The sequence below is a fragment of the Apteryx rowi genome, unplaced genomic scaffold (genome assembly GCF_003343035.1).
Source record: "Apteryx rowi isolate R43461 unplaced genomic scaffold, aptRow1 scaffold_6, whole genome shotgun sequence".
Classification (NCBI taxonomy): domain Eukaryota; kingdom Metazoa; phylum Chordata; class Aves; order Apterygiformes; family Apterygidae; genus Apteryx; species Apteryx rowi.
In genome coordinates, this window is record NW_020450871.1 from 1161787 (window position 1) to 1183763 (window position 21977).

Genomic DNA, 21977 nt, shown 5'->3' on the forward strand with positions numbered 1-21977 from the left:
TTACCCCTGAAGAGATGTAGACTGGAATGAACACCCAAGCCAGTGCCAAGAGAACATAAGTAGCCTGTTGGGAAGGAAGAACACAGCACAGCCCAGAAAATCACTGATCCCCCTGCAGCTTGATGATGCTAGACCACATCCACCACGCATGACCAGGCCCCAGCTCACCCTCAGATGCACATTTGTATCTTTAAATGGCTTCAAATGGCAGGTGCAGGTGCATGAGGCCACAGCAGAGACCTCTCCGGCACCATCGAGTCCCAGCCAGCACGAGCCTGGCCCCTTCTCAGCCCAAGCTATTGATTCAGCAAGTGTCCACAAGTTTCCCATTAACTCCTTGAGTACCAAGAAAGCCAAATGTCGTACTCTTGCCCCAGAACCCAAGGACTTTGGAAGTGATGTGTGAGAAAGTAGTGAACTGGTGATCAGCTCAGCAGCCTTCCTATCTGGGTCATGCAGGGGCTGGACTAGGAAGCTCTGCATCTGAAAGCAGCTTGTTCCCAGAGCACGTGGGCTTAGCTGACTCCAAACCCACCATACATGCACCGGACATGAGGGGAGAGACAGGGAAGCCGAGTTAGCAGGGTTGCATTAATTACCCCCTGCATGACTCCTCCCAAGCCCTTGGAGACTTTACCGGGAGCTACTGTGAAATAGGCCCTCTGCTGCAACACGGCTCAAGAAACTCACTCTTAATAATGCAACACGTTTCTTACATTCCACTCAAAGCCAGCGACAGCGATTCCCCCGGCAGCGCCAGTCCCAGCCAGTCCAATGAAGAGCCCTGATCCTTCACTGCTGGCAAAAAGAGAGGCTCCGATCTGCGGATCGAAACAGGAGGTGCAGTGAGTACACCTGGACTGGCACACACCGGCCTGCCGCTCGCTGAGTGCCGTAGCTCCCTCCTCCTGACCCTACAACCACACGAGCTGGACCAGCTTTGATGCTTCCCTAGAAGCGCAGGTCCAAGGGGCTAATTCTGCAAAAGGCAGCGGCAAAACTAGTCTCTAGACGACAGTACCAGAGCACAGACCTCGCAGCTATTCCCAAAAGCAAAGTGTGGCAGACCAGCTTAGGAGGGAACCAACGGAAGGAAAACAAGACTGAACTTCAGCAGCCCTCGTGCAAGACAAGGGAGAGCCATCGGGGGTGCGAATCCTGGTCCACAAGGGACCCTGAGCCCGGCAGAATGAGATATATGTGGCAGGGAGAAATGCTGGCAACCAGGGGAGAAAGAAGGGGTACAGAAGTGGGAATTCAGTGGGAGGGAACTGGTGCTGGTTGTCTCTGCTGCCCCAACTGTCACAAGACAGCCAAAGGTATCTACTTACTGGCCACCACGCCATGTCTCTGCCAGCAAGAAAATAGCCACTGACGGTGTTCCTGTTCACCCTGCAGGAAGACTGAGAGAGCAGAGGATCAGCACACAACGCTCTTTCCCTGCAAACGCTCCCAGACAGCAACCAAGAGACGGGAGACTCTGGATAATTAATGAGAGCTCTGCAACTCGAGCATAATTACATGAAATGGTGGCTGCACCCTGAGCACACGGAGCTGTGAACAGCAAAGGAGGCACCCTGAGAGACGGCATCGCAGAGGATGAGCTAGTCAGACCCTGATGCTGAGCCGACAGGTTGGCTAATAAGGCCCAGCTTTGGCTATAATTTTTCTGCAAGGTAGAATAAACGGCTTTAGAGAGCCTTAGTCTCAAACTGCAGGTAGCTGAGGGCTCTTTGTGCTAACCAATGCATTTGTCTCAACACCCTTTAATAGAGTCAGATCTGCTTACATCCAGCAGGCTGGAGGCTAGGAGACAGGTTTTTGCCATGATTAATTCCACCTCATTTTAAGTCAGTAGGAGTCTTTCTACATGGAGTGAAAGAAGTGAAGGTTTTAGACAATAGAACACAGCAAATACAACACAACACACAAAACACATAACATAGAAGCAAGATACAATACAACAGAAAAATATTGGAGGCTTTCAGAACACAATTCCACACACAGAAGCCAACCCTGGAAAAAAAATCCAAGTATTTCACAAGGTTAAACAGGAAAGCAGGAACTGAAAACAAAGAATGCTCTTACCCATATTCCCACTGCAATGTTTAAGGAAAAATAAGCCACTATGACAATAAGATCAGCAATGCTAAATTGCTGTAAGGTGCTAAAGGATCCAGCAGTGGAATTAACCTCCATCATCCCCACTGCTTCTTTCTTCATCCTCAGCAAAAACCTTGAAAAGATCATCACCAAATCAGTAACTCGCTAGCTGCCTGAGGGAATTGATCATTAAACAAGCGAGCATGCCAATTTTTGCTTCCAAAGGTGGTGGTGTGGGCAGATCAGCTGTCCAAGTACAGCCTAGTTTCTGCCTCCCTCTGCTTTTCTACTAACATACAGCTGCTGAGAGCTGCAAGCTGCCGAGGTCAGGACCAGTAAATTGGGCAGCTGTCAAGCCATTAACACCAAGGTGTTCACAGCCAGCACGACAAATGCTTTTCAGTTACGTTTCAGTTTGAGCTAAGATGTCCATACGTGATGATGTTCCTTCAGTCTCTCACCACAGGCATTCCCTCCAACTTTCTCTCGCTGCCTTTCTCCTTCATTCTTTCTGGAAGGAGGCATCACGGGGTGAAAGCAAAGCAGTTCTAGAGTAAGCCAAAAGTCTCATGCAGTGCTCCTTAAACCATCCATTTTCCCCACCACCCTTCCTGTCGACGGGCAGAAAAAGCACAGTGCAGAACATATCTTGATTTCAGTGCTTCACTAACAAGCAGCTACATCCTAAGGACTTGCTGCATCTGCCATGTTTACTTTTGTGTTCAGGAAGCTGCATGTTCCAGTCCAAGCTGTTCCAAACACAGACATTTAACCTGTTTCTCCAATGCAGATGCTCAGGGTGTGGGTTTACAAAAGCCGTTCTTTGCAGAGGTGTCTTAGATCTAGATAATTGCTGGAGAAAAAAATATCAAGGCTTCTTTCCTCTAGCCAGCTATTTTTGTCAGGCTTGTAGAAATTTAAGTCTTGGCAGCTATTACTCCTTTCATGGTTAAGATTGATCAAAAGCTCTAACAGGCACACAGACTGCATAACCTGTGTTTCATTAGTAAACCAAGCTAAAAAAATTAAGTTTAAGAATTCGTTTAGACATTGTCACATGCACATATGAGGGTTGTTTTAGGGTAAATGCTACTAAATCTATATTTTTTTAATTTAAATTTAATCAAGTAGAAATTATGTTTGCAATTAAAAAAAATCTTAGCATAAGTGCTTGTTAACATTGGAAAGGTCTTCCATAAGCTGTAAACAAAACCTGATATTTTCCTTGCAGATATTATCAACCTCAAAAGAATTTGCATTATCTTTTGACTAGTTCATTACTGTAAGATTTACTAAATAAGGCAATTTCTTTCATTCCACAAAGTGCATATTCTTTATATTTGAAGTATTCCAGAGAAATACCTCTAAGAATAGCTGGTATTTCTGGTGACCCAACATTTTTGCTTCTGAGAAAAGAACACAGAGATTAGGTAATTCTGCAGTTATTTTGTGATGAGAGGTATAAAAAGTGGCCGAGTGAAGACACACGTGTTTTGCTCTGTTTCAACCAATGCAGCACTATGAAGAGCTGAAGGGCCAGCAATCCAGTCTTATCTCAGCAATTGATTCCACATTCCTTAGTCCTAATCAATTCAGTAATCACACTGCACTGAATTAGCCAGGAGTTGGAGGGGGTTTTTTTACATACTAAACCAGTGATAAAACATAGAAGGACTTACGTGAACATCCTATGCGGACTCTAAGCAAACCAGTGATGGCCCATCAGCAGAAAAGCTCATAGAAGAGATGAAGCTATTTCTTCAAAGGCCAATGTGAAACAAGCAGCCGGGGCAGGGGGAACACCACACTCCCCTGCCAAAATCATGGCAATTACCCAAGATAGAAAATAAGAATAAAGGCAAATTAAACCACTTCTTTCAGGATCATTTGAATTGGAGAGTCCTACAGTCAAAGTCTCAACAGCTGCTACTCTTTTCGGAGGAGAGAAAAGTACCGTGAAACACTCAGACACATCCAAGTACCACCAAAATACAAGCTGCAGACGCTCTCGACTCTGCAGGGGAGATTACTGTTAGATGAATCTACAAATCACAGTATTAAGCACTGTGAATCTTTATTCTACTCAGAACAGATGAGCTTGAATTCTGCAAGCCTTTACTTCACGCTGACTCCCCCTCTGACCAGGACAAGATTACCTATACCAGTTCACATCACAGACCTTGATCAACTGGAATTCATAAAATGGGTATGTTATTTTTTACTTGTTCTAAACTGCGGAGCAAAGCATTGTTACGCATTGCTTTTATCTGCAATAGTATTCTTGACGTTTTATTGAACAACCCTTCCTAAATCCTTAAAACTCTACTTCAGGAGCGATACAGGAAACAACATTTTAATTTGATGCTTTCTGGTATTTAGTAATCACAGTTTTATGCTTTGGATGCTTGGCTGACTAATTTACTTCAAATGGCAGTATATTTTTCAACCACTTATCACAAGGTTTCACTAAAAATATATATATATACACACACACTGCAACTAATGTATATCACTGAAACAGATCATATTTCTCTGGTATTTGGAATAGCCACTGAAGCATCCAGAAGTAGTTTTGAACACTGGTGAGAGACTCAAGTTCCCACTCTCGCTCGCTCCTCAGTTGGAATTTAACCTGCATTAATACATTCAAAGCACAAAGTGTTAATACATCAGCTTAGTGTATCTAGTAACATCACTAAACTGTTTAATAACCTATTGTCATTAAAATATAACCCAGGTACAGTGTTGTATTCTGACATCCGAGAGTGGAAGAACATACATCTCTGGACAGAACTACAGAAATCAAACAGAACAACCTCATGAAAAAATAAGCTCAGAGAATGAAGAATTAGAACAGTGTTGTCTGAACAGAAATGTGGAATTGCTTAAGTAAAATATTAATCGCACTTGCTGAATACATCAATGCTGAATCTGCTAGCAATATCTAAGTATTCTAGTCACTGTCCAAGCCTCCATCCTGTCAGCTGCTGTGCCAACACAAAGAGGGGAGAAAAACAAAGGCAGCTTTTATCTTTAAAAGCAAATCAAAGTTATTTTCAACTCTAGCTATAGCTCATTCATGCCCTTGGAAGGCTGAAGCAGAGAAAAACAATGTCGACACAGGTTACTTTTCACTTCTAGTTTTGGACATGCCAAAGGATATTCTAGTTTAGTGAGATTAAACCAAACAAAACCTAAATGTCCTGCAGCACTAGGACACTCACTGCCTAAATCAAGATTACTGCAAGCCGTTTTCCATTCAAAAGAGCCCTATACCTACAAGACGCCATTTGACAAACTACCTCACACATGCATTGACTAAAATCAGTGTTGAAGGCTTGGATTTTCATTAAAAATTTGAAGGTTTCAGGCTATTTGGTCCCCAAGTTCTGTTTCTCAGAGCTGTCACTGTGCCTGCCCATCTGTCTAGTCCACACCTATTACCATACCTGCAGACTGCAAAAACACATATCAAGGAGGAATTAGGTTCTTGGGGGTGTGCCACCGACTCATGCTTAATAAAGTATAGGCATATTTAGTCACAACTGCCTGAAAACAGGAGTCAAATACGCACACTGGAAACATACTGTAACTAATGAATTACAACTAACCTAATGTAACATCTGTGACAGCGCATGGAACTGGCTAGTGAAAGATTGTTTCCTGCCTGTTACAAGATGGCTCAGCAGCAAGAGGGAGGTCAAAAAGTGACAATGAGAAACTGTGTTAGGGAAAAGCAGCCTCTCTGCAAGTGTTTCATTATAAACAACAAGCAAAAAGCATATTAGTTTCCTTACTGACAAGAAGCAGGAATCCTGTTTGTATTCCAAAGGAATATATAGCATACAAGAATCAATTCACCCCTTGATTTCTTTCAATAATGTAATGTCTGCAAATAATTTTTAGAAGAAACATACTTTAGAAGACAAGCGACTATTATATAAACATTTTTAAAAAGCTCACACAAAACAGATCTTTATTCTTTGTCGCAGAAAATAAATACAGGTGCATATTTCATATGCTTTTCTATAAAAGCACTCCTACAAAATCACTTAACTGCATACAACAGTACAACCCTTTTGGCTTTTAAAATGCAAATATTATACAGTCACTTCATTTTATTATCTTTATAGCACTTGTAGCAAGCAGCTTTGGAAAAGGAATGCTTAATTTAGAAGCCAAATTCTTGCCTCAAGTGTTTTTTTCTGGTCATGTATATAGTGCAACTAACCTAAAAGCAACTAGAACAATTCTCTGTAAAATGTTTATTACCCCCCCCAAAAAAACTGCAAAGAAAAAATAATTCTGAAAATCTGTTCTACCTTGATATTTAAACCAAAAGAAAACAAAAAGTGGCTCAATTGAAATATTAAGGTAAGCATGATGCTTCACAGCTCATTATCTGTTTGCTTCCAGTTTGGCCCGAGGTGTTTCTTTAGAATAAAAAGAACCATTAATCATCCAGTCCTATATTTCTGAAAAGGTATGACATGGACTCCCCATTGTGGATTCTGCGAATGGCTTCCGAGAGGATCATGCTGATATCCACAGTCTTGATCTTAGGGCACTGGAGTTTTTGTATTTCATGTGGAATTGTGTTTGTAACAACAACCTACAGAAAGAAAGAAAAAAAAACATCAGAAAGACTTAGTTCCCTTATGTTTTCCCCCTCCTATATTAGAACCATGAAAGGGAATGTCTACTCATCAGATACTATGAAAGTTACTCTTGCTGATACAGAACAAGATTTTACATTACTCTATCAGGATAAAAAATTCTGGAAAAGTCAGTCATTGCCATAGGATTCCATACATCTACACATACTAATGACACTGCCCTTCCTTCCTTCCATTCTGCCACATAAATCGAAAGGAAAGTATGAAGTATCCCCCACACTGAAGGAAATGTCTGCTAGTATCGGTAGTCTGTCATCTCATCTACTTTCCTATCATCTCATTGCTACAGTTTAAGTATGCATAGATGCTAAGATTCTAGCATACAATTCAACAGTAAGAAAGCATGAACCCAAGAACTACCCAACTATACTCTTAATGCCAATACATTTTAAGAATCAAGTCAGTAGAAAATTGCTTGCTAAAGAAAAAAAAATTTTGTTTAGAAACTTGGAATCCACACTTACTTCATCAATTGCAGATTCTTCTATCAGCCTGGGAGCATCTGAAGATAGCAGGCCATGTGTGGCCATTACAAAAATTTTGTAGGCCCCTCTTTCCTTGAGGGTTTCAGCTGCCGCAAGAAAGCTGTCGACATCATCTATAATGTCATCCTGTCAAAATATGATCAGGTCAGTAAAGATTCAACATGTCCTCGGAAATATCAGCATAGTGCACCCAGAGTGACATTAAATCTTTTTCAAGTACAACAGTTTACATCCAATGCAAAATGGACATTTTTATTGATGCTATCCTTCAGGCACCCAAGCTGGATGGCAAAGGCTGAAGAGTGGGAAAGCAGAATGTGCAAAACTACCTGCAACACTAAGGGGGGGGTGTGGGGGTCGGGATGGGTTCCATGAGGGGAAGAGGGAAAAAACAAAACAACTCTCACTCAAAAGCCAAACACATATATTGTCCTTTTCTATTAAAAGCCCAGAGATTACTATTTCTTCAAAGCAGACTGTAAGACTGCATCAATTTCTACTCCACCAGCATTTCTAAATTCACAGAATATAAACATACATGATGGTTTCCTCCTCTTATCTGATGTATAAACCCGAACTGAAACTCCTCATCTTTGGGGAAGCACTTCAACAGAAGGCCTATTTAATAGAAACAAGTTCTGAATGCTGCTTTTTAGCTTTATATTTCATACAATCAGCTTCAATAAATGTGCAGAATATTGCCTCATGGTATAAAAACACAGTACCAAGGCCCACCATTGGTTAAGTTTAGCTGTTGACAGGCAATCAAGTACTTGATTTCTGTGCCTTTAATATGATTTATCAAAAGCCATGGCATCTCACTTACCACAATGATGGCTATTCTTCCTCCTACATCTCCAACAACTGTGATGGGTGGTTTTTCCTTTGGAATCAGCACTGATTAATGGCAATTTTTTTAAAAGGAGGAGACAGAAAAAAAAGAGAACATTTACGCAATGTACTTTAACTGTGGAAATGTCTGCTTTGCATGGGTCACCAGTGTTATAAAGAAGAAGTAGGGGAGCAACTATTTCAGTCATCACAGTTCTACTGGGAAAAGCAGCGAGATTTTTATACATAACTGATTGTTTAAACTTAAAGTATTAATTGCATGCATTTATGCCCCAATTCTTAACCTATACATAGCCCCACTGAAATGATCCTAAGAATAAGGGTGTGAGGGGTACATGTGTTTTCAACATAACCCACACACTCAGTCTGGACCATAAAAGTTTAAAAATGTTTTACTCACATTCAAGGCTTAGGCAGGAATTTGAATTTTTTCATACCATTTGGTAAAACCCATAAAAATACACCAACCATGCTATTTACTGCAGTCACTAGTAATCTTTCTACAATTTTATTACAGAGAATACCGAGTGGCTTGCAGACACAGTTCAATCACTCTACCAAGATTCAAGACAGGTTTAGGCAACGAAGTTTTGCTGCCATAGGTATAGGTCACGTTCACATTCAACAGGCTTATACAGCAAGCAATGACATTGATACAACTGCACAAAATCCCAGTGTCAGCTCAGTTTTAGCAGCTCTGAATCCCAGAAAAAAAATTCATATGGGGCCTCTGTGCCTCTCCTGACTGGCTGTAATGGCAAAGTTCTTCCTATACAGGACACAGACCTAATGTACTGCCTAGCACCAACAACATGGACAAAGAGCATCAAAAAGCCACCTTTTTTTCCTAGTGTATTAATAAGAAACACTCCTTTTTGACAGTCTCTCCCCCACCAAAAACCCAGTAGGTGAACGCTAGCACACACAAACTTACTTACTGGGTATCTCCAAACTGGGATGAATAGCAGCTACATTTTTGGCTGTAGGTGGTGAGTGTCGACCATCCACCATGTCAGACTCAGCATCTTGAGCTTCCCCATGAATCACAGCAATCCCTAACCGCAGGCGTTCAGCAAATGACTGTGCCCTGCAAGGGAAGGATTTAAAAAAAAAAAATTACACAATATAATTCACATACATACAATGCTAATCTACTTCCATTTTATTTCTAAAGTTTCGGAGCAAAAAATGAATGATCCTAAAACTTAGGAAAAAGCACAGAAGAAACCACTTTCTCCTTAGTATCTTGTTCTCACCAGACTTGTGAGAGTCAGAATAACCCTGAAAGTATCCATACTGGCCTTGGAAGCAATAGGCTAAATGCTGTGGAACATACAATTTAGACTACTCCCTTCTGTTTTTCAGTGTCCATGCAAAACAATGCCCAGCAGTTTAAAAAAAAAAAAAAAAATTTTTCCTAGACCTCAGCATTCTCGAGATCCTGTGCATAAGCAGGTCTCATCTAACAATCACTCTGAGAATAGCCTTGAGGTCTGGATCGTCTACATTTAATTCATTAGAAATATATTTATTCAAATAAAAACAGAATACAAGTGTTCACTTATTTATTTAGCAAGATGTGCACTAAACAAGCCAATATCCCTGACAATCTGACACATAACCTGAGAGATCCCATAGAAAAGAGAATTCAGACCATCACTTCACCTGACAAACCACTCTGAAATTAAATAGCTTGGATTTTTACAAGCCTAAAAAAAAGTTCTTTCGCCACGCGCTATTTCTTCAACTAGAATTAGAAATTTACGTAAAGAAGTTTAAGCTTCACAATTATCGGGAGAGGGGGGAAGGTGGAGAGCAAAAGAGAGTCAGGAAAATAGTAACTGCAGACAGTGCTTGTATCCCAGGGGCCAAGAGGTACCAGCAAGTAAAAATCAAGTGAGATTCACCATACCTAACTTTTCACACCCAAAATTCCAGCATCTAGCCTAAGCCCGTGATCTAGTCTCCTTTTAGTCAAAGTGAAACCAGCACATCCAGAGTGAGTCACTTAGCTCTAACCAGTGTCTAAGACCTGTGGCCTAAACCATCTCCTTTACAGTTATGCCTCATTTCACTGTCCAAACCACTCAAAGTCCAGAGAATAATTTACCCATGATGATGGTTTCTGTTAATTAAAACTGAAGAATCTTCTGCCTTGCAGTGTTAGCATAAAATTAGGATATTGTTTCAAGTGGTAAAACACAGCATAAATTATGATTCCAAACATATTTATCTTAAAAGTTACGACTTAAAAGATGGAATCCTACCAGTGAAACCGTAAGGACTTTAAATGCAATAAACTGAATAGAGTTCCAACTAACAGTGAAATGACTTATTATTCATTTTCCAATAAGTTCAGAAACCACAGAAACATTCTGAACTCTATCAAGCAAAATTCTTCTTTCACAGGTAGACACTCATCTGAAAAGCACTCCTTGATTCGACTGAAGCCTTCAATCATCCCTTCCCAAACACAACATACTTCCCCAAATAATCTTCATAAATGCTCACACATACATGTGAAGAAGCTAAACAATACAGTTCTGCAGTCCTCTCCTATACAAATCAACCAGTTATGTATGCATCTTATCTGTCTCATCCGTTAATGGTATGTGTGGACCATCTGCTGGCACGCATAATTACCAATTAGGGGTATAAACAATGCTTCAACCAATGCCTGCCTACACCCAAGAGGTAAAACTGACACAAAAGAAAAACAACAGTCAAAAAACAAGCAAGTGTGAAATAGCTGGCCAAAAGATATCACAAAAAAGTACTGCAAAGTACTACTTCTACAAATTAAAGCATTTCTGATTTTCTACATAAAATAATGAAAACCTTTCCTTAAAAAGTATCACAATTCCTCGGCATGAAAGTCTAGATAACTTTTCAACAAGTTATTATTTTGTCATCACAGCAAATACAGTATTTCTTAAATCATCATCCAACTCTTTACCAGCTTCTGAAAGCAGTGAAATTCCAAGCAGCTTAGGTATAGACAACCATAAAGCTACAGGAATTAAGGACAACCGTTCAGCCAACAATGACTTCACAAGCAAAATTGGCTCTAATATAAAATCCTGTTCCACCATACTAGATGGTAAATCATCTGCAATTAGGATCTGATCAGTCCATGTTCTAAGATGTCACTATGTTAAGCAATTACTTCTGCCTACTGGAGGTATACTTCCAGCCATTTTTCATCATTTATAGCAGAAAAGTATATTTGCGTGTATTTGCATTATAAGATGATCAAATAGCTGCTTTATCCCAAGTACGACATTGAGTTATCTAACCTGTTTTTTTACTCTCCTTAGATTTATTAGGATGTTTGCGATGATCTAAAAACTACAAATCTGACAAAGCTGAAGCAGTACATGTTGGAAGGCTGCACCTTCTGATTACTGAATCTCAGTCCTTCATTTGATCCTAAGAACAAAAATCATGATAGACTTCCTGCTCTAACACAAGAGAGCAGATCTTACCCACCTCTTTGCAGACGCAGGTGATTTGGCCACAATTACAGCATTCCTGTAGTCTGGTATCTGTAGCAAATAACAGATAGCAATGTCTACTTCATATCCAGAAGAATTTTAAGCATCAATATTTTACCTAACATAAGAAAGTAACCTCAAGAATTCATGGTACATGGCCAGTGTTCACAGCTCAGTAAATCCAGGTATTAGGCAAATTCAGTTTTTAACTTAAAAATGTACCTTTCACAAACACAGTGTTATATACAGTTTACACACACAAACACTTTAGAAGAACATTATGGTTACAGGGACTAGTATTAATAAACAGGAAACTATCAATTAAAGTTTCCTGTTCAACTTAACTTAAGTACTCTTGTGCATACACACAACAGTCTTCAATCACCTGACAACATCTTAGTTCCTAGTTTGGGGGTTGTTTTTCAAAGCACCCACACAAAAAAAATCTCTCCATCACATCATACTGACTTCTCTCATGGATAAGGGATAAAAATTCCACATTCACGATCCTGGAGTTACAGTCTAACATTGCTGTCAACCACCTTTAAGCAGATCAGCACTAGGGAATGATGCTGCAAATGCTGGCAGCAGCAAAGCAGCAAGACCCAAGAAGGTCTGTTTTCATTTCAAGGGCTCACTGGTAGACATGAGTCAACCTTTATACGTACTACTTTATATGTACTACTACCTTTATATCTACTTCAAATCTGTGCCCCCCCTTACACTTGATCTTACATCTTTCCTTGCAAACTCAACGTTTCCTTTCACTGTGCTGTCCTGGGATGATGCGTGTGGCCACAAAGAGCAGAAAAGAGAGAACCTGTCTGCTCCTATGTCAGTTGCTGTAGCAAGAGTCCACAGCCACTATCAGTTACAATAGCAAATAAAGTCCTATGGAGCGGATCCAGTCCTCAGGGAATCCCAGGGATAAGGGCCTGAACACTCCCTACTGAATACATGCAAATGAATCTGTCAAAAGACCTTTTTAATATGACACATTTCCAGGGACAGTACCCGGACATACAGGTCACCACCTTTCTGTCAGATGTCAAATAGCTGCTCCAAAGCACAGAAATACTAGCTTTTCTAAACACAAGCAAGGTTAAGTTTTCCCTTAATCTCAAACATACGAACCACAATGGCTGAATTTTTCCAAAAGCATTCTACCCGAAGTAGGCATGGGAAAATTTTTGCTTACGTTCTGAATTTTGCATGGGCCTAACCAACTGAAAATGAGAACTTTTCAGAGGACATGTCAAGCAACATTAACAAACAGCAATGCTAACTCCACCTATAATACCGGGAACTCAGCATGTACTGTCCTTTATAAATGCTTAATTATATAACAGGCTACAAAGATTAACACAATGGAAGGTATGGACAAGGTAGGGCATGTCTTTTGACATAAAAAAGACTTTGATCTCATTCAGACATTTTTCCCCTGCCAAATCTTAAAATTTGTTCTAAGCTCTTTAAACATGAAGTCAGAAAGCCATAAATGTCATCCAAAAGATAATCAGGCATCAATAATTCCTAGGAGCAAAGAGCTACGTCATTCTAGGAATTAACATGCACACATAAGAAAGATAAAAGGGCACTAAGTATTAAACATTTGCTAGGAATACAAAGGATGATCACAAAATTATTTTTATACCACGTAACTTCGCTGATTGGACTTACTTCATCCCAGAACGCCAAACATACAACTCCCGTCAAAACCTATGCAGAAATTCCTCAGAGAACTATGAGCCCTCAATGTCTTTCTTTCAGTTAAATGGTTTGTAAGTGACCTCCGTCCTTATCAAGCTGGTCTCTATTTCATGCTATTTAATACACTCCATTACAACTACCATTTGAAACATTTTGCATGCTTTGGCGCTCACAAAGCAGGATATCTAGCAACCATGCTGTCACCACGAACTTGAGATGAATACTAAATTCTTTGGGAGCAGCACTTTCTGACCAGCTTTTAAGAAGGGATACTATATATCACCTGGCTAGCAAAGGTATTTGTGAGTATACACCCCATGTGATTGGATACATTCAGTCACTTTAGTTTTAATAAGCAGACAGAGAAGTGAAGAAATGAAGTCCTCTTTTGAAGATCTCTCTACACAAATACTTCAGCAGCTCTCTATAAAACTGTCATTAGAAAGCAACAGCAGGATCAAACTTAAAACTGCAATGATTCTTTGTAAACCATTAAGAACTCAAATACCAAAATACGCTTAAAGACTAAACCAGGAACATAATCTTGTTATCCAGTAAATTCCATAAGTCCAAGCAAAATACAAAAGCACAACTTGCCTTGTGTCTGCATATGTTTTTCTTTTTTTTTTCTTTTTCTTTTTTTTTTTTTTTAAACTTATGAAGTGATTATAACATACAATACTTCTGTCTTGGTGTATGAGCAAGATGAATGACTATGGCAAAGTCAGAGCCATGAGTTCTGTTCTACTGTCCTCTTTGTTAAAGATTTTCTGGTACCAAATACAAAGCTAAAAATAGGTTGAAATGGTAACTGATTCCCTACTCAGATTTCAAAAATTGTCATAACAACAATAAAAAGATCCAATATATGATTTTGTTAATAGAGACATTTACACCCCTATCAAAAGAAACAGGTTGGGTTGAAAAGTGACAGCAAACTACACATTTTCCTCTCACCAGGACAAAAGCACTTGCTTTTTTCCAGATTATTATTAATCACAGGCACAACATACATCTTATACCTACAGTTATCAACTGCACATTTTTCACATATGAATCTACCATTACCACTCTTGAAAGCACTTTATAGAAAGTAATATCCATTTCAAAGATGGAGAAAGCAAGGCACTGAACATCCGATGCTAAGCTCCTCAAGCCAAGAAAGATGAAGATTTCCTCACTAGAAGTCATCTCTTCTTACCTTGAGATTATGATTGATAGGCTATTTCTTATAGTTACAACTTAACCTCCAAAATGTTTTCATAATGCTGTATAAGTTACATCTACACAAGCAGCCCATTCTATGAATACCAAGGAAGCCAGAAAAAGGAAAGGAAGAGGATGTCAAGAGCAGGAAAAGCTTTTTTTTTTTTTTAAACCACATTAGTTAAAGGACTATGTCTAAGACAACAGAATAGCATCATTAGCATAGATAAGAAAATGCCAGCTCTTCACAAAAAGAAAGCTTAAGCTTGTAGGGAAAAAAAAGCCAACTGTACCATCCTCTGCCCCAACATGTCTCTTCCCCCTTTAGAATTCTTTTTGAAAATGAGTTCATCTTTCACACATTTTCCTATAGGTAGGAATTTGCATTAGAAATCCTTGAGACCTGACACAGAATAATAAAAAAGAAAAGAAAAGAAAAGTAACAGTAGGCCTTCCTCACCTCTTCCTGGATATATTGTAGCAAAAATGGAGATGCTCTCAAGTTATCAACTGGAATATTGAAGAAGCCCTGTATTTCCTTCTGATGTAAATCCATGGTAATAAGGTGAGTTAGCCCTTTAAAAAAAAAAAAAAAAGACAGAAGCACATGGAGAAAAGTGAGGGATAACAAGATACACTCTATTTCTCTAATAAACTTAACTGAAGTTTGTTCAGAACAAACTTTCTAAGCTGCATTAGAACAAAAGTACTAGTACGCAAAAGTTAGTACTTAGGTACGTAGAATATTAAATAAGCGCCTCTTAAATACATGGGCATTATCACAGCTCTAGATTTCTATAGTTTCTTAAAAAAACAAAGAACCTCAGAACAATCTACATAATATAATTAGTAGTGCCACACCTTGATGAGGCAGGTAAGATCTTTCTCCATATGACATGTGGCAAATGGAAGCACTTGTAAGAATTTATCCTATGCCACCTAGCAAGACTCTGGCAAAAGCTAACCAATATTGGAGTTCTGAATTTCTGAATAATGGGCCCAAATTCTGATTACTCCCACATTTCTTCTCTCAAAATAAGAAACCAGATCACACAGTGCTCATTGTAACTGCCCATTTTTTTCCAGGGAGAGGAGCAAGTAGAAAGGAGCAGAAAGGAAATGTGTTGAAGGTGGTAAAAATGAATAATCGCATTCTCGCATGTCATCTTAAACATAAAGGATACAAAGTAGATTCACCCAACAGGTACAAAACATACTAAAAATGGCAAAGTACACCTGTCAGAGTGTTAGAAAGGTGAAGAACAGTATTATGGCGGTGGAATATCACCTCCTGGAGTCCAGCAGACTCATCCTGTCAACTCAGTAGGACACAATCTAAACTGGATGTTATAAATTCTTAATGAAATCATCATTTAGAAGTGTCTCTAATTTTATCATCCTTTCTGTGTGTATTTTAAACTTCTGAAAAACTTTGCAGTTATTCTTAATCAAAGTCCCAGTTTGTGCACAGCTCTGAAAACTGACAGCGGGAACCCCCATTGCACTGATTATTTCATAACAACCTGCATTCTTACCAGCTTTGCACATCATTGAAGCCAGTAATTTAGAGACAATGGAGCCCCTTTTTCTCATCTTGCACTGCTTGCTGTATGGGAAGTAAGGAATCACTCCAATAATGCTTTTGGCACAGGAGGTTTTACAAGCGTACACCATGATCAGGAGTTCCATGATCGTAGTATTCACATCCCTGGAATGAGAAGCATCTAGTTCTGTATTCACGCATAAAAATTCTGGATCTGAATTCAATACAATGCCTAAATCTGCTCCAGGGATTTCACTCCAGTGCAGTTTAAAGAACAGTGACTGAGCTATCTCCATCAAGAATCCAGTTGTGCACCTCAGGAGGGCCAAGTGCACTGGACCCAGCATTTTAATTCTTCACTAGAATTACATGCCATCACTGTTTCCACTCCATTGGGCAACTCAGCAGTTTTTGTTATATCATTTTCAGGCTTTTAGTAATATAGCACGTTGCTACAACAAACTAGATCATAATTTGTCTCCAACATTACTTCTACTGTGCACAAAACAGATATATTTTCCATATAGATAAAAAAAAGACTGTACAACATATTCTTCTATCATTCAAGCCAACAGGAGGCTAATTATTTAGCAACTATCATTATTTTCTGCTCCAAAAAAATTGAGAGGTTTTTCTTTTTTAGCTGAGAACTGATCATCAACTAAGAGATGTAATATTTCTGTTACTACTAAAAAAATCAGAAAAATCCCTTGCATTTGTAAAGCTCTTTTCACACCAGAAGAAAGTTGTTTTATGAATGATGGGACCCATTGCCTAGAAAATAGTCCTCCTACATTTAAGTTTGTAACAATGCTGGACTTGGGGTAGCTAACATGACAAGAATTTAAAGAGAATGTACTGAGCAAGAGAATGCAGAGACCCTCAGGGAAAATTTTCACTGAAAATAATATAGGTTAGACCGATGTCTTCTCTGTGAACATATGAGTGAGAGAGAGAGAGAGAGAGAGAGAGAGATAGAAGCTTCTATAAGCTAAGTTTATTATCGTATACCATACACAAAAAAGGCAAAGAATTGAACGAGAGGCATTCTTATGGACAGTCCATGACAAAATGCTAGCACAGCATCTTCAAACAGTTACTCACTTCGAAACTGTCTGGATGATAAACACATCCTTTCCTCTCACAGACTCCTGGATCTGCACTCTTGTTTCTGCCAAGAAAAGAAACATGTAAGATTCACAGGAGCAAAATGCAACAGAGTCTAAGAAAAGAGTAGCCAATAAGTCCACATCCTACTTAGATAAGTTTCCAGTTTTGCCAATTAAATGCTCACCTCTGTTTGGCTCCTGATAAACCTGAACTTTCCCCATTTCAACTCCTAAGCGCCTGCAGGAGCAGAAAAAAGAAACAAAAGTCAGTATGTGAAAATGAAGGCCAAAATGAATGAAAAGCCCATACAGTGCAATAGTTGTGAAAAGGCTACATTTCACAGGGAAAACAAAACAATAATTATATTGGAAATCTCTTAACAAAGCATCCACACTTTCCAGAAGCTACACTACAAGCTAAACTAAACCTATTTCCAAGTCAAGCTCAGAAGAATGAACAACAGAATAAAAATACTGGATTATTAAATTATGTATTGATTTCTCATTATGATAACATATATATACATACAGCAACATAAACATGCACAATGCTTATAAGACTGCATTTAAATAATTCTTTTTCTTAGAAGAAATGACAGTCTAGAATGAACAGTAAACTTCAGAAAGCTCTATTCAATGAATAATGGAAGACTAACTTGTAGGTTTTTTTCCCACTTCTATATTAGCATAGAACAGCATCATTAAAAAAAAGGAGACAACAGAATATGGCATGCACATACATCCATGTCCTTGCAATGCATAGCTTCAGTTCCTTTGTGCTCTCCTTTCTCCTATCTCTGTCAAACTTAGGCTACATAGGTCTTGGGAAGAAACCCATCATATGCAATACTTCTGATATTATGCATACTAATACTGTTATACTAGCAAGGTAAACATTTACTTAAGTCATACAAGCTTTGCTGAAAATATTCATGCATTTAAAGCTAAACAAATGTCTCCATCTAAAATATACGAGGAACAGGATGAATACAGCTTTGCCTTCTAAGAAAGCTACACTACAAGGAAAATGAGAAAATGATGAAATACTTCTGCCATGATTATTTAACACTATCGAAAAATTAGTTTTTGCCACATGTTCTCTAAAGCATACTACAGCCAATCGCAACCTGTCACTGAACAATTTAAACTCAAGTGATTTTCTTTGTTATTGATCTGTTGAAATACATTCCACAATACAGTACACTAACTCTTCCAGATGTTCTTGTAAACAGTAGCAGTTTTCCTAGGTAACTGTTATAAAATGCAAAAATCTGTCCCATCATAATAACAACAAGATACTAAGCTGCTCTGCAGGCAGATTTTACTTACTCAGCAATTCTCTTTGATAGTTCCATGCATGAGGAATTTGAATTAGCTGAAAATAGTACCAGTCCACCCTTGGTTATATTCATGATGGCCCCAAATTCAGTTGATGGCACACAAAACATCAAACCTACGTTGTCTTCCAACTTCTAAAAGACTGCAAGAGATCAAAGGTCTATTAAAGCCACAACATTAAAAACAAAAAGACAATTTTTCTATGATTAGAGAGTGAAGAGTTGCTCATAAGCCTGAATTCTCCAGCATCCTTAGTAGTTTTATGACTGTTTTTATAATACCACAAAGACATCCTTACAGTACTCTTTACAGACCTAGCTCAGTATACCTAACAACATAACAAAAAAAAGGGACTTCAGCCAGCTTTGCCCTCCTTCTCCTGCCCCCAAACTTTACACAGCCTCCAGTAGAATGTTCCCCAAGAGATCTCCATAAGCTCCCACTAGACAACCTCACTTCAACACAGCTTGACTCGTGTTTTGTTTTCCTCCAGCTGTCATCTGATAACATAGACAATCTTTTCCATCGGCTTGTCCAGCTCATTTTCTAGAAGAACTGAGCAACATTTAATGACTGTTTCAAGATCACAAAGCCAGTTATCAGTAGGATTAAGCAAAACAGAGAAGCTCTTTTTGTCCTAGCACTCTGCTAAATTGACTAGAAGAGTCTATTTACAAAACTGCGCATCTTCCCATTGTTTTGCAATAAATTATAAACTTACAAATAAGGATGGAATGTAAGGAAGAGTTCAATAAAGTTGGTAGCTGTAAATAATGACCTCCTGCACAATGCATCCACTTGCTGAAGTAGCTGTTGTCATTCTTTGATACTAATATTTCTCCTATGGAAACAGGAGAAAAATATCAAGAGGAAATTTAGGCATTTTTTTCCAAATAAAGGCACAAACCACTAATCCCATCAAGGTTCTTCACTTTTTATTCCTATTCTGAAACATCACTTTTCATGCCTTCTAACATAATGTTTTGCTCAAATAAGAGAAACAATCATGTTGACCAGCAGCCACTGACCTAAGTAGCATTCAGATAACGAAATCTTAAAATGCAGCCCTTCTTACACATAAGTAGTCCCATCCTTCACAGTGCATTTTAGCATTATGTAGGGGACTGAAAATATCAAATTCCAGGAGCATAATTCAAAACAAAGTAGAAATTAACATTAATCAATACCTTATTCCCTGACAAACATTTACCTACTGAAAAAACACAATTATCTAACAGTCATATATAATTTGTTCTAAAAAACTGATGGCATGCCATCTATTAAGTACTCCAAAACAGCATTCAAAAGGAAAAATAACAGTTGTCATACTGACAAGAACAGCTGGATAGCCCTATTAAAAGAAAGTCATTCAGCCCATCTTTGCAACTAGACATACTCTTGCCCAGTTTGACCTAGCAACATAAACTGTACCGGATTCATTCTCAATTAAGAGCTAAGGTAAAGTCAAGAACTTCCTATAAATGAAATTCTCCATGAAGAGACTACACCATGCTCAAACACTTTGAATCAAAACCTGCCCATGATCAAAATTTCCAAAATGCGTAGAAAGAGAGCACAAACAGGGACAAAATGGGCAACAGCAATTTTAATGCCTAGATGTTTGCCTCTACTAGAACCTGGTGGGCAGCTAAAACAATACCCTATCCCTTGCAGTCTTTGCTTTCAGCTGAGAACATTAAAAAAAAAAAAAGAGAGAATTTCTTTGACATTTGAATCCTAGATGGCAGTACAGCAACAGATGTAGTCTAAATCTCAACTATATCCCTATATCCCTCCCAAAGTACCCAACAATTTAAGGGAGTAGTCTCAACACATTTTGTAATAAAAACCTAATTCCATTTATTAGCTAGTGTTTCTTTTGTTTTGTTCTAGTTACTCTCCATAACTCCCAGATGTTAACTTGCCATCATCTGCCAAATATTCATAGCAGTGTTAAAGATGCACCTTGAAATGCATCACAAATGCATGCTACAAGTGTTTCCTTGATACAGGCTTTTAGCTCTCAGAACAATACCTGAAAGTACTTTTCCTGTGTCATTAGATGGGAGCAATGTAGATACATATTTGCAGTAATATTTGAAAGCTGCATATGGTGCTTTGAAGATGTTATTTTTCCCCCCCCACTTATGTTACCTTCTTTGTTCCACAGATAAGGAAACTGAGGGGAGTTAGAGATCTGCTGAAAGGCAAGAGCTGTTGTCTCCCATCTACTGTTCAGGATGCATTTTACTCCACAGTAAGATGCTGACATATTTGTGAGCAACACTGAAGATTCAGTTTTCCACATAAACACAGGACAAGGGCTTTCCTGTGGACATGCTGCAGCAGCAGCAAGTGGGTTACAGTGTTTGGGGGGGGGGGGGGGGGAAGAAGTTGCTTTCATAGAGTAATAGTGGTGTATCATCCTCGAAGCACATGTTGGGATGACAGCAAGTTCACAAGCTTTATTAGATGGGCAAAGACACAGCCCCACATGAGCCAGCGGGACCATAACCCTCTGGCTTTAGGTGGGCAAGTCTTCCAGGTCCACATCAGATTCGGGGAAAACATGTGCCACAGCATGGGCTGCAGCCCAGGAACTCCCACCCTTTCCCTTCGGCTGCACATGATTACACGCGCACACCACGATGAAGACAGCAGCGAGGGGACCGAGCACACCCGAGGCCCTGCTCCCACGGCCTCTGCGCCTCGGGAACGGGGGCGGGAAGCAGCAGAGGGAGGAACGATGCCGGGTACAAGCCCGGCGGTGAAGAACAGACCCCGCGGGGTGGGGAGGGGCAAGCTGCACCACCTCGTCGCCTCCCCAGCGCCGGTGGGTTTCCCCCGGGCACCAGACCGGGGCGAACTAACCCCGCACCCCCCTCACCCCCCTCACCCCCGAGGCCAAAGGGACACCGCGGCCGCCTCACGCCTCCCTCCAGCTGCTCCGGGCGGGCAGGCGGCCCTGCCCGGCACCCCGGGTACCTCAGCGCCTTCCTCCCCGGGAGATGGGGGAGGGGGGGGAGAGGGGGCCCCCCGCACGCGGCCCCCGCGCCGCCCCCTTCCCCCACGGGGCCGGCGAGGAGCCCGTCGGGGCGGCGCAGGAGCGCGGCCCCCGCGGGCGGCGGACACAGCCCCCTTCCCCAGGCAGCGCGGGGCCCTGGGAGGGGAAGGAGGGGGCCGCCCGCCTCGTGAAGGCCTTACCTGCCGGCTCCGGCCCCCCGGCCCCGGGAGAAGGCGGCCCGGCCGGCGGGCAGCGGCAGAGGCGGAGGCCGCGGCCGCGGGGCGGGCACCAGGCCACGCCCTCCCTCCCCCCTCCCCCTTTTCCCGCGCGGCGCGGCCGGGGGGAGCCGCCGCCGGCGCCATGTTGGCCCCTCGGCCGGGCGAGGCGGGAGGGAGCGGGGAGAGGGGGGGAAGGGGAATTTGGGGTCCCCCTCCAAGCACAGTGGCTGCGGGAAAGC

The 21977-nt window shown here is 40.5% G+C and overlaps 2 protein-coding genes across 5 annotated transcripts in view; both read right to left on the reverse strand.

Moving 5' to 3' along the window:
• Positions 1 to 2218, reverse strand: part of SLC5A10 (solute carrier family 5 member 10) — a 49938-nt gene extending 47720 nt beyond the window's left edge. For all 3 annotated transcript variants that reach the window (XM_026083097.1, XM_026083098.1, XM_026083096.1), the window contains exons 1-4: positions 2089 to 2218; positions 1332 to 1403; positions 717 to 821; positions 5 to 64 (exon numbers count right to left, since the gene is read on the reverse strand). In XM_026083097.1, coding sequence (XP_025938882.1) covers positions 5 to 64; positions 717 to 821; positions 1332 to 1403; positions 2089 to 2202 — 351 coding nt within the window. In that variant the 5' untranslated portion in view covers positions 2203 to 2218. The remainder of the gene's footprint in view (positions 1 to 4; positions 65 to 716; positions 822 to 1331; positions 1404 to 2088) is intronic.
• Positions 2219 to 6057: 3839 nt separating this feature from the next.
• Positions 6058 to 21793, reverse strand: PRPSAP2 (phosphoribosyl pyrophosphate synthetase associated protein 2). 2 transcript variants are annotated; one of them, XM_026083120.1, is made up of 12 exons: positions 21721 to 21766; positions 19238 to 19357; positions 18508 to 18658; positions 17364 to 17416; positions 17174 to 17240; positions 16062 to 16234; positions 14987 to 15102; positions 11606 to 11661; positions 9055 to 9203; positions 8091 to 8161; positions 7244 to 7390; positions 6058 to 6715 (listed from the first exon to the last, which is right to left on the reverse strand). In XM_026083120.1, exons 3-12 carry the CDS (start codon positions 18624 to 18626, stop codon positions 6557 to 6559), a joined length of 1110 nt encoding a protein of 369 aa, XP_025938905.1. In that variant the 5' UTR covers positions 18627 to 18658; positions 19238 to 19357; positions 21721 to 21766; the 3' UTR covers positions 6058 to 6556. The 2 variants fall into 2 exon arrangements, with proteins under 2 accessions (XP_025938905.1, XP_025938906.1); XM_026083121.1 differs by lacking the exon at positions 19238 to 19357 and having other exon boundaries at positions 21721 to 21793.
• Between the last annotated feature and the right edge of the window lie 184 nt (positions 21794 to 21977).